At 43.5% G+C, this 12715-nt stretch overlaps 1 protein-coding gene across 50 annotated transcripts in view; it reads left to right on the top strand.

Moving 5' to 3' along the window:
* Positions 1 to 12715, top strand: part of RIMS2 (regulating synaptic membrane exocytosis 2) — a 455492-nt gene that overhangs the window by 432446 nt on the left and 10331 nt on the right. The window contains exon 1 of one of the 50 annotated variants that reach the window (XM_057408278.1): positions 1141 to 1342. The exons of the other annotated variants lie outside the window; for them this stretch is intronic. Within the exon in view, the coding sequence (XP_057264261.1) occupies positions 1216 to 1342 (127 nt within the window). The 5' untranslated portion in view covers positions 1141 to 1215. Of the gene's footprint in view, positions 1 to 1140; positions 1343 to 12715 lie in introns of those variants that run through there. 50 annotated transcript variants of the gene reach the window in all.

Raw genomic sequence — 12715 nt, 5'->3', positions numbered from 1 at the left:
CATCCACAGCTTCTCTGGGAAACTTGTTCCAGCATCTCACCACCCTCACAGTGAAGATTTTCTTCTTAATAGCTAATCAAAATCTACCCTCTTTCAGCTTAAAGCCATTCCCTCTTGTCCTATCATCCTATTATCCTGTGAATACAGAAAAGATAAACACGTTTGCTAAGGGAGGCAGGTGTGCTTTAGAGAAGAACATCATGGCTTAGAAGTCGATGATTAGGATTTGCCTGTTACTTGCAGGGCTGATTGATCACCACCTGCTGGCCCATGGACAGAAGCAGTGGTCTCAGACTGAAACACAGGAGGCCCATCTGAACAACAGTAAATACTTTTTCGCTGTGAGGGTGCCTGAGCATTGGCACAGGCTGCCAGAGAGGCTGTGGAGTCCCCACCCTTGGAGATAGTCAGAGCTGGCTGGACACGGTCCTGGGCAACTGGCTGTAGATGACCCTGCTTGAGCAGGGCCGTTGGACCCGATAACCTCCAAAGGTCCCTTCCAACTTCAACCCTTCTGTGGTTCAGTGACAATTCCCTACGAGTACCGCCAGAGCGCAGGCCGTTGGCTGCAGCTGAGCCGTGCCGGCAAGGACCGGTGCCAGAGGTCACCATCCTGGTCTGCCCATTGTGCCCCCGAGGCGCTCTCCACGCCTTGGCGAGGCACCGGGACCGCCCCTTCTCCCGCCGCCTTCTCCTCTCCCGCCTCCAGCCGCGCTGGGGACAACTGTCGGCCCAGCGGGCACCGAGAGGGGAGGAACAAAGTTTGCGGGCGGTGCCTGCGGGACGGCCCGCCGACACCGGCCAGCGACTCTTCCCGGTCCTCCCTCCGCCTGGGTCGGTATTTACAGCCGGCCCCGCCGGCGAGGTTCGCACGACGGGCACCGTGCACTGCACCCTTCAGCCCCGGTGACTTACGCTGCCGGCTAATAGGCGGCCCCGTGCTGGCTGCGGCGGCTCGACCCGCCGTGAGCAGCGGCGGCGGCGGTGGCAGCGGGGCAGAACCCGACAGAGCTGAGCTCCCCCGCACGCAGCCCTTCCAGCGCTCCCCGCCACCCTCAGCCCTAGCGGCACGGAGTGCCCGCGGAGGGCTTCGCTCCCGTCCGCGCCGCTCCGCCGCTGCCCCAGCTCCGCTCCGCGCCGCTCCGCCCCGCGCCGCCCGCCGCCAAGACGCCGCGCTTCTTGTACCGCGCCAAAGGCGGGTGCCGCTCGGCCAAGATGGGCCGGCAGACGGCGGCCGGCGGACGCACCATGCAGCGGTCGCAGAGCCGGAGCAGCCTCTCCGCCTCCTTCGAGGCGCTGGCGGTCTACTTCCCCTGCATGAACTCCCTGGAGGAGGACGGAGGTGAGGGACCAGGGCCGCGGACGGGGCCGGGGGAGAGGGCGGCGGGTTGGCGCGGCGGAGTCCCGCCCGCTGCCGGGGCTGCAGCCCCCTCCGAGACGTCCGGCGTAGGGCGCCCGTCCCAGCCCTGGCGGGTGGACAGCGGTGCTGAGAGCGGAGCTCCGTGCGGGAACGAGACCCCCGGAGAGTTACTCGTGTCGGGAGAGGGGTTGGTGACACGGTGGTTGTAACTGGAGAGCGCGGTGTGATTGAAAGGTGATTTTTATCGTCACATTATAAATGAAGTTAATTGCTGAACTTCAGCTATGTTGAAGAAAAATAGGGTGAAGGGTCCCTCCGTTTTCTGCTCATTCATAAGGATAAACACTTTTCCTCACGGGTGGTTTTCTGGTCCTTCATTGGCTTGTGCAAGTATCCCTCGTCCGTTACTAGGACAAAATTTACAGAGAACACTAGGTAGGAACAATGAAATACCGGCCCCACTTAAGTTTTCCGAAGGAACAGCAGTGTAGGCAGAAGGCTATGTGCGCAAGTAGACCTTGCAGGTCTCACTCACAGTTAATCTCCACTCACAGAAGTCCAACTTTGAAAAAGTCCCAGTTACTTTTTGGAATGTGTATAACAAATGTACATGTACAGTTAAGCATGGCACCAAACCCTGCCTAGGACAGAACTTGTGTCTCGTGAATTTGTTTTGAAAACATTGGTTTAGTAAGAAAATAGTATAGTGTGTTCGGTTATGTTTACATGTAGAATGAACTGACAGACTTCCTAGTGTTTATCAGAACTAATTCAGGATTTTTAATTTCATCAAGACTAATGGAGCATATTGCACCTTCAATAGATTTGAATATCAAGATATCATAAGTTATAATACTTATATTTGGCCAATATACTAGATAAACATGTATGAGCTATGTATGTGCATGACCCATAATCTGTATTTAAGATATTTGCAGATGCACATATCGCCTTCTGTACCTCAGGCCGAGAGCTCAGTGTCAAATGTTTGTCTCGTCTTCACACATCTTGATTTATCTTTTCATGGGCAACACTCCCTGGAGTCTCTTTTCTGTTGCAAATGCCAACGTGTGGTCCCTGCCGCTCTCCTGGAACCCTAGTCTGGGCTGGCCAGGTTGCCCCTTTCCACAGAAAAGAGGGAGCAGCTCCCTGGGGCACAGTGTGCTGTCCTTCAGTACTGTCATCTGCTCCCTGCCTTGAACAATGAAGTGAACAGCAAAATATTGCCAGTAGGCTTCAGAGGGCATTCTTAATCTTTTCACGTGCTAATAAACACTATGGCTGAAAACACACATTTTTAAAACACTGAAAATATAATAGATTATGCTAAACATGCTTAGGTATTCTTTAAAGATTTTTTTTTCTCTGTCATTCCAGAATACTTGTCTTTTTAGTCCTAATTATTAGTTACAATAATTCCATTAATCCTCTGTGAAACTGGAGTATTGGTCTTTTTTGTTCTAGTCTGTGTTCTTTACTTCTCTAGGAAATAACTTATTCCCCAGTTGGATCTGTGTGTGTTTAGAAGTATGATGCATATGGAAGTCAATAGAGGAGTATCTGTAAATTTAAGGGAAATTTATTTATTTAGTTTGTGCTGGCGAGTTATTTAAACAGAGGTGTTAAAAGAATATATCCTGATTTTTTCACATGTGCCAATTTACATTATCTGGTCCTATTTAGACTTAGGCCACACTTGAAAATGCATTTCATGTGATTTAAATGAAAATATATGGAGATAATTGCTGCATAAGTTTTACAGAGCTGAATTTCTGCTACCTGAAATTCAGACATACCAGGTTACAGAGCGAGTGACAGGCATGACAGCTAAACTGTGGTTCTCAAGTGCTGTCCCTGAGGCTAGGAAGACAAAAAATGGGATTTTTTTTTTTTTTTTAAGTCACCTCTGTACTCAGTTGGAATTAGTTGTCTTCTGCGTGCTTCTGTGCGATTATATGTATGTACCACCAGTGTCCTTAAGTGGGTGTGTGGTACATGCACTCACATATTAAGGTGTTTAAGGCTCTTTTTCAGGTTAACCTGAGAAAGATGTTAAACCCACTTCGTAAGTTCTTCATCCTCAAGATGTAGTTATTTCTGTGTATGATGGATACGCTTAAAAAAAAAAGTAAGATAACCTGATACAGGGTTGTTTTTACATTTTACATACATTATATTTTCCCCTCAATCCCAGTATTAATACAAACAGAAAATTTGACCTGTTGAGGCATTTATTTGTGATATTTGCTTGAACACCTTTGTTCATTAACTACTGAATACACTGGTCCACAGACGCATCTTTGCGTATGAAGGGATGAGTACGGTCAAGTTCAGAAGTAACTGAATAGTAAGTAAATCAATAAAATCTATTAATAAGAATTAATTTTAGAAGCAATTTTTGAACATGATGATTGAGAAGATCCATTTGTTTGAGTTGATTAAAGAAGGAGACTTCTTAAGGTCTGGCACCCAAGCTATAAGGTACTGAAAAAGCAGGTTGTAGAATGTCTGCAGTTTTCCAGTTGGTAGAACTTGCCCTGGGTAGTCCTGAACTTGCCATGCTTGGCCATATTTGCAGCACCGGGAGCTGCTATTCTCTCTAACATGTCCTACTTGTAGATCAATTAGACGAGTCTATCAAGTTTATTCATATTTATTATTTCTAAAGGACTTTATTATTCTTAGCTGCGTCTAGTAAAACGTACTGAAAAATCAGGTTTTTCCTCATCAACTTATTTCTGGCATGTGTGCACATGCACATGCAGAACTAACATGTCATATGGTACCAGAGTAAATTACACGTGATAAATATCAAGGTTATTTAAGGGTGTCTTCTGCATATTTTGTTAGATGCATTGATGATGTACAGTCTGCATAGTAAAGTGAGAATTGGCATCAAATAATGCTTGGAACAGATTAAAATTATGTAGAAATTATTGCAGAAATGTGGGGATCAGTACCTATCTGAATGTTCTGGAAGCATCCCAAGCCTCACATTTTGTCTGAAATCCTGTCTTTGTAGAAATTAAAGGAAATTGTGTCATTAAATTCAAAAGACCAGGGAATTTCCAATGTAAATTTGTGTAAAATACTTTTAGATGTGTGTGTAGAGTCATACTGTGAAATTTCATGCACATAATACATTTAAAAGTAGTGGATATGTGTAAATTTTCTTGTGGACAACTGGAAAATGTGGTAGAGCAAATGAATCCTTACGTACAAGAAGGTTACTGGGGAAGAGCTACATGTACTGAGGAAACGAGAGGCTCAGACTGCATGTGGTCACTAGGAAGTCCACATCTGTTTTTGTGAGTTGGACTGTTAACTTGGTGCTTCCTCATCTTGTACTGAGTGTATTGTTTGCTGTAATAAATTTGCCTTACAGTTTCCTTTTCAGACTCTGCTTACATTCACTTCTGATTTGCATTTACTGAGGTGTTGATATAAACAGCAGGTTGCCAGGAATGCAGCTATGGAACTGCAAGTCATGGCAAGATCTGCACGCAGAACTGTGCCCCCAGAAAGGGAGTATATTTCAATTTAATATCATCTTTTGCCATAGTTTTTGGGTGGCAGTGAAGCTATGAGATCCAAGGGGAAAGCCAAATGCTTTGCAGGTGCTGAAGACAATTCAAGAGATATTTTATGATAATTTAAGGCATAAGTTAATTCAGAACAAACTGGAAAGCATTTTGGTCTCCCAGTATGTTAGACAAACAAAAGGCAATAGAAAAAAAAAGCCACAGAATGTTCTTCAGTCCAAGACGGTCATGCCAAAACAGCGAGAATTCGTTGTGTTAGTGGAGGAGAAGATACTAATGTATCTTCAGTTTTGCATATTGATGTGTACTGAGAGAAATCCGAGTGTTGCTGCAGGAGTTCAGTGAGAATAGAAACACACTATACACTCCTGTCACTTGGCTAATAACTATCTGGGCAAATTGCTCAGAAGGTCATTTGATCCCACATAGATATCAGCAGGAGTGTTGCCATTGATGCTAGTGAGTGAAGGATCAGGACTTTATTTAAATGTGTGCTGAAATGTGCAGTTGAGTGCTGTTGTTGGCTGTTATTGCCACTGAGTGGCATTTCTTACCAATTAATCATTGCTCATTGGTAGAACTGGAATACAGCTCTGCAGTTCCTGGATTCTGTTCCTGTGGTTAGGCTGCCAGATCGCATTGTCCCTCCGGAGGTCCCAGTAGACAATAACAAGCAGGCAACAATTTAACCAAAAATAGAAATTGGGGGAAGTAGTAACAATAAATTCATTAACATGGTAATTATTAAAGTGAAGAGAATCCTGCGCAGGAAGTAGTTACACTTTAAAATTATCCTCTTAAAAAGAATAAAGTGATAGTAAAAGTATCAGGCAGTGAAGAAAATGAGAATAACTACATCTTCTTGTGGGAATTGCCCTACTTTTTTGGCCTTGTGGTAAAGATGACCTTGTTTACATGAGATATTCATAGGCAGAGCCAAGATGGAATGTAAAAGAAGGGTATACTGCCCTGTGGCAGGGTAACTGCTGTAAAAGATGAAGCTTTAAAGACCTCAGTTTGATAGATGCTAACGTGCCATAGATTGTTGCGTATCTCCTGCAACAGTGGGATGTCTCATTGCAGAGGATAAAAATCACTCTGAATATGGAATAATAATCATTCAGTACAGAATCTGTACAACATTTAAGTTTATGGTCTATATTTTGTTTGCGGCTAGGGTACTGCTTGAGGGATGAGCCAGCCTTTCTGGCAGTGTGGTGGGGCTGGGTCTCTCCCATCTCTGCAGCTCCTTGGGCTGACTCCAGGGTGGAGGCAGTATTTCCAGCAATTTGCATCTCTCTTTCTTGTCCCATGCATCTTTACCGATTACACTTAGGGACTACAGTGATGAAGTAGATGCCAAGATGTCTAAGACATTTTAAAAAAAGAAGCATAGAAGAAACTATGCTGTTGCTGGTGAAATAGAGTGTGATAAACAAAACATATTCTGGGAAACATCTGGAAAATCAACAGAAAAGTAGAAGAGACTGCAGAAGGATTTACATTCAAAGTAATACATCAACCTGACTATATGATAGAAATGCCCACCAGAACTGTAAAGCCGTCTTTCTCTTATATTTGTTGTATTTATCTGAGCTGCTAGTTACACTGCAGCATGTACCTGAATACCTAATGGAGAGCTCAGGTATGGCTATAACAGCAGCAGTGAAGCTACACTGTATGACAGGTTTCATCTCTGGTGTTACCTACATAAACCTTAAAAAAAGCATCCTTGCTTACATCTACATGCTGCAATTGTCATTTTTCAAAAGCAAGGTCATCAGTAGTAGTCAGAGCAGCAGCATGCCATTTAGCCATTGTGTCAACTGGAGAGGTAAATGTTTAATAGCAGTAGTTTGAAAATGGGTCATTACAGTGTGAAATTTGCTTAGAGTTTTGGGAACTGTGGTTATTTAAATATTGGTATTTGCACAGTATCATTACTCATCTTAGACAAAAGGCAGGAAGAAGAACTGTTTCTAATTTGTGTAATCTTAGTACCCAACCAGCTTCTTGGCACCATCTCTCTCATTAAGTTCTAGTAGAGGGGGTTGAATTGTTTCAACACACTTGCTATATCATTCAAAAATGCTGCACAGATCTGTCTGATAGTGAAGGTAATGACCCTAATTATGCAAAAAGCAATCAAGGTCAGGTTAAAGAGTAGTGTTACTGTCATTATAATGTATTTAGAAAGTACCTCTCCATTCACATAATACAAAAATAAATACACCCCCCCCCCCCCCCCCCCAATTCTAAGTTCTTCAATAGATGCACTTTCCAGTGTTTAAGAAGTTTTAATCTACTCTTGGTACTGCATGGAATATTTGTTATTAATAAGTGCATGAGAATGCTGTAAATCCAGAAAACTGTATTATGTATAAACATAAAAATATCACTCAAAACTGGGGATGGTTTCTTTTTACTTAAGATAGTGATCTTTTGTCATTGACAAAATCAAAGACTGGATTTAAAGATCTCTTGTGGTGGAGATGTTCACCTATTTAGTAATTTCATATGTAAACGGTATATGAAATTAGCATGTGATGCCACAGAACTACTTGTTCTATTTTTTCAGGTTTTCAACAGCTTGAGGATGGGACTGATTTCCCACTGCTTTGCATTTTTTGTAGTCATGTAGATTGTTGTCCAGGATGTGCAAAGTGAATATGAAGTGCTACCATTCTGTTCTGACACATGCCCAAAATATATACAAAACCAGACCTATTATGTTTGAATGATTAGAACATCTACCTGTCTGGACATCATAACTGCTCTAAATAAGGGTTCCTGAAAAACTGTTCAATCAGGTCACTTGATACCTGGGACATAGAGCTGTGGGCTGCAAAGCCACGTGATTCTTCATTGTCGTATCTCTGTGTTCAGTTTTACAGCAATCATATGAAGTTTTTGGCAGGTGCATCCTCTGACCACACTTAGAAAACCAATGGTCTTATCAGTAACAGAAACAGACTTCAGAAGAACTGGAAAAGCCTGAGTGGCTGTGTGCAGTTTTGTTCCTGATTCACATCACACTGTCAGGAGTTGTGCATTTGTAAATGAAAGTAATTAGGATAACGTCTTCTGCAGTTGAGGTCTGCTGTTTTCATATCGCATCAGAACTAAACTTTTTTTATATCCATATAAATATATATATAGCTGAACACCGTATTGCAGGTGGGGTCTCACCAGAGCAGAGTAGAAGGGCAGAATCACCTTCTTTGACCTGCTGGTCACACCTCTTTTCATGCAGCCCAGGATATGGTTGGCTCTTGGATGTGAGTGCACACTGCCAGGTTATGTTTGGCTTCTCATCAACCAGCACCCCCAAATCCTTCTCCTCAGGGCTGCTCTCAGTCCATTCTCCCCCACCCTGTATTTGTGCTTGGAATTGCCCTGACCCAGGTATAGGACTTTGCATTTGGCCATGTTAAACTTCATGAAGTTTGCGCTGGCCTACCTCTTGAGCCTGTCAAGGTCCCTCTGGATGGAATCCCTCCCTCCAATATGTCAACTGCACCACATGGCATGGTGTCATCAGCAGACTTGCTGAGGGTGCACTCAATCTCACTGTCCATGTCACTGACAAAGATGTTAAACAGCACTGGTCTCAGTAGCAACCCCTGAAGAGCACCATTTGTTACTGGTCTCCACTTGGATATAAGGCCATTGACTGGAACTCTCTGAACGCAACCATACAGCCAGTTCCTAATCCAGCAAGTGATCCGTTAAATCCAAAATCCGTGACTCTCCAGTTTAGAGACAAAGATGTTGAGCAAGACAGTGTCAAATTCCTTGTACAAGTCCAGGTAGATGACATCAGTTGCTCTTTCCTTACCCATCATTGCTGTAACCCTGTCATAGGAGGACACCAAATTTGTCAGGCACAATTTGCCCTTAGTGAAGCCACGTTAACTGTTGCTAATCATCTCCTTATTTTCCATGTGACTTACCATAGTTTCTGGGAAGATCTGTTCCATGATCTCGCAGGGCACAAAGGTGAATCTGACTGCCCTGTAGTTTCCCAGGTTTTCCTATTTTTCCCTTCTTAAAAATGGGGCTTATGTTTCCCCTTTTCCACCCAACAGGAACTTCACCAGACTGCCACAACTTCTCAAATATGATAGATGGTCGCTTAGCCACTTTGTCCGCCAGTTGCCTCAGGACCCATGGATGCATGTCATCAGGTCCCGTGGACCTGTGCACATTCAGGTTCCTTAGATGTTCTCAGACCTGATCTTCTCCTACAGTGAGCAGTTCATTATCCCAGTCCCTACCTTTGCCTTCTGCCACTCGGGTGGTGTGGCTGGAGCACTTGTCAGTGAAGACTGAGATAAAAAAGTCTCAGCCTTCTCCATATCCCAGGTAGCCAGGTCTCCTGTTTCCTTCCAGAGAGGTCCCAGTCTTCCCTAGTCTTCGTTTTTTTTCACTGAGATACCTATACAAGCTTTTGTTACTGCCCTTGACATCCATGGACAAATTTAATTCTGTCAGGGCTTTAGCCTTCCTAATCTGATCCCTGGCTGCTCAGTCAATTTCTGTGTATTCCTCCCAGGCTACCAGTCCTTGCTTCCACCCTCTGTAAGATTCCTTACTGTGTTTGCATTTGTCCTGGAGCTCCTTACTCAACCACACAGGCCTTATGGTTCCTCTTTGTCAGGATGCATTGCTCCTGAGCTTGGAGGAGGTGATCCTTGAATATTAACCAGTTTTCTTGGCCTTCCTTTTGCTCCAGAACTTTATCCCATGGTACTCTACCAAGCAGATCCCTGAAGAGGCCAAAGTCTGCTTTCCTGAAGTCTAGAGTGGCAGGCTTGCTGTGTGTCCTCCTCACTGCCAAAGAATCTCAAATTCTGCCATTTCATGGTCACTGCAGCCAAGGCTGCCCTTGAGCTTCATATTCCCCACCAATCCCTCCTTGTTGGTGGTTTTCTCAGTGTATATTACAATCAAGAATTATAATCAACACCTGTAAAACAAAGGATCCAGCCAGATTTGCACAGCCAGTTTGTTGTTTTATACTGAGAGCTAAGTAACCAAAAGAGAAGTGGAAATCCCATACTAACACCTCTCCTTAAAGGTGCAGTTATTTAGTGTTGATTCCCTGAGATAGCTCCCAGTCTGTTGGCTGTCTGTTACGAGGGATAAATTCTTTGTCAATTGAATGGTCAAGCAGCAAACCTCTGTGCTGTGGTTCTGTATATACTTAATTGGAATTCCAGGGAATGTTATGTAGCGCAAATACTGAAAACAAGCTCTAAGCTGCCAGAGATGGCTACTTGTCTTTTTCATGTCTAGCATGTTTAGTGATTCTGAATAATAATACAGGGGATATGGGATTTTTAGGAACATTAAGTAATTCTCATGTATGCAGAAAACCAGCTCTTTGTTAACACTTCAGTCTTGTAAAAATGGTTTGAAAAGTTCTGGGACCACCAGTGTTGACGAGCTTATGCTGATGGATGCCCCACACAGACAAAAGCAGTTTCTATTGTCTGATGCTCTTAAGAATTTGCTGAAGGGTCAGCAGGACTGAAAAATGGACATCAGCACAGCAGTGAAATTAAAGTGGTAGAATACAGCTTTAAACCCATCAAAAAGAATGAGGAACAGGTGCCTGCCCTAAACCACAACATTACTTGGGAGTGATGTGTGGTAAACTGGCTTCACAACAAGAAGCCACAGGGATCTTTTCCAGATTGGATGTGTTACCAGACTTGCCATAACAAGGAAATGAAATGTAGACAAAGGATGCTACAATATGGCCAAAGCTTTGTATCTCTGTAACAACTGAGATTCACAATGGCTGCCTTTTGGGACTTCCACATGGTAATTCAAGAATGGGACCTGAAAGCTTCTATACCAGCCTTTGACCAGAAGCTGAAACAACAGTTTTGCAGTTATTTCATTCACTTCTCTCTTTCATTCACTTTTTCTTAGGTGTTGTCCTAATTAACCTTAATCTTAATTAACCATGCTTTCAGTATGACCAGAGGAAAGAGAGAGCAGGAAACACAAAGGCACAGGGCAAGAGTGAAGAAGTATTTCTTGGCTTACAATGACAAAGTGGTGAGACCCTCCCCAGAAAAATAAAAATCTGTGGTATAAACTGGGGCTGTCAGTTCAGACTCTCTCAGACTTTGAAACCTGGCTGCTCCTGTAATGAAGAGCTTTCCTACAGAAGGCAGGTCTGCTTGTGAGCTATCTGGGCAGGCCATTCCCATCCAAGTCGGAGTTTCTCAGTGTTTTATGCTCCAGTATTCATGGGAGCATTCCCTTCCTACATTACAACTGCAAAGTAAGGGAAGGCCCCCAGTTACAGTTTCTCCCCAGCCCTGCAAATGTTCTTTGGGCTTCATAAATGCTGACAGCATACACTGTAAAAACTTTCATCAGAAGGACTGTAACAGTACTTCTTCACAAGCTAGGTATTAGCACTGGCCTCTGAGAATCAGTGCAATGGACTCAAACTGAGGTGACAGTGAAATCTTCTGGGTTTCCCAAAGCCTGCTTACGTTAGTAGATCCTAATCCCTGTCTGCTGCTTGGGGTCTGTGGGTGACACAAGTGAAAACCAACTCCCTGCAGTGCTTCAACAAGAACTAAACGCTCGCTCATTGTGGCCAAAACATGGGCTGTTCTGGACCCAGAGTTATGCAACTGCAAGGGTGTTTGATCCTACCATTTTCCCCCTTTTCTTAGCTAGGATCAAATATTCTTAGAATGCCTCTGATGCCTGTTCTTAACAGGAAGAGCTTTACTTTTGAAAAATGGTCACTTAAAGGCAGCTTATTCTCTTTGTGGGTCTAACACACGAGTTCAAATGAAAATACTGAAGCGGTTTTTATGCAGCCTTTCTGGTGAGGTGGGGAGAGCGAAGAAGAGGCACCTCAAGCACTTGCATGTGTTTCTGAAGCCACAGCTGCTCTGTACTCGATACAGGTCCTCCTGAGATCACGTACCATCTGGGGACTGGCATAGCCAGCCTGCCTCCGCCTGCACCAGTGATGTCCTCTCTCAGGGCTCTGTGCCTGGGGCTAGCAGTTGTTGGAAGCTGTTGCTGAGAGCAAGCTGAGAGCTTCTGCTCTCCCCACTGGAGTCAGATTTCAACTGGCTAGATGCCAGATCACGGAAGGTAATCCGTTGCATTCACTGCAGTTTTCGACTTGTCCTCATCTGATATTGGAGTCCGTATCAGTAGTTTTGCACCCTTAATTTGCAAGCGATTTGCAGTCCAAGTTGTGGGAACAAACAATTCCATGTGTGATTTAGAAAATGTGGCCTGTGGAGTCTATTTGCAGTAACCACAATAGTTAAATTGCCAGCGTGATTAACTGTAAGAATGAATGTGCTTTCATAAATGCCAGAGCAATTGTTTCTGGTAATTTATTCCACTCCTTACAATATGGCTGCAAGAGTCTGAACTAGTGTTTTTCAGATAATATGTTCCATATTTTATAATGGCAGCTTGAGAGAAATTTCTTCTTTCTAGGGCAATTAGATTATACTAATTTGAAGAACATTTTCAGTGTTCTTTATTAGAGTTTAGTAAACTGTGAATAAAATTATTTTTGGTGTAGGTGGACAGAGATGTACTTAGCAATAAAGTACCCTATTAAACTCTCTTGTTTCCACATCCTTTCATTTGGTAGGATTAAAATCTGTGTGCGTGAGGTGAGTGTGTATTTTTGTTTTATCAGTGAGTATATCTTTTTGTAATGCTATAAAGTTATAAGTAATGTTATAATGTTATAAATGTATATGTTATAGAACCAACTCCCACTTTTAGATTGGCACTAGTTACATGTTTACTT

This window comes from Pezoporus wallicus, unplaced genomic scaffold (assembly GCF_028554395.1).
Source record: "Pezoporus wallicus isolate ANWC-B61680 ecotype Strahan unplaced genomic scaffold, APGP_CSIRO_Pwel_v1 contig_3815, whole genome shotgun sequence".
In the NCBI taxonomy this organism is placed as follows: domain Eukaryota; kingdom Metazoa; phylum Chordata; class Aves; order Psittaciformes; family Psittacidae; genus Pezoporus; species Pezoporus wallicus.
This window is presented reverse-complemented; position numbering and strand designations above follow the sequence as displayed.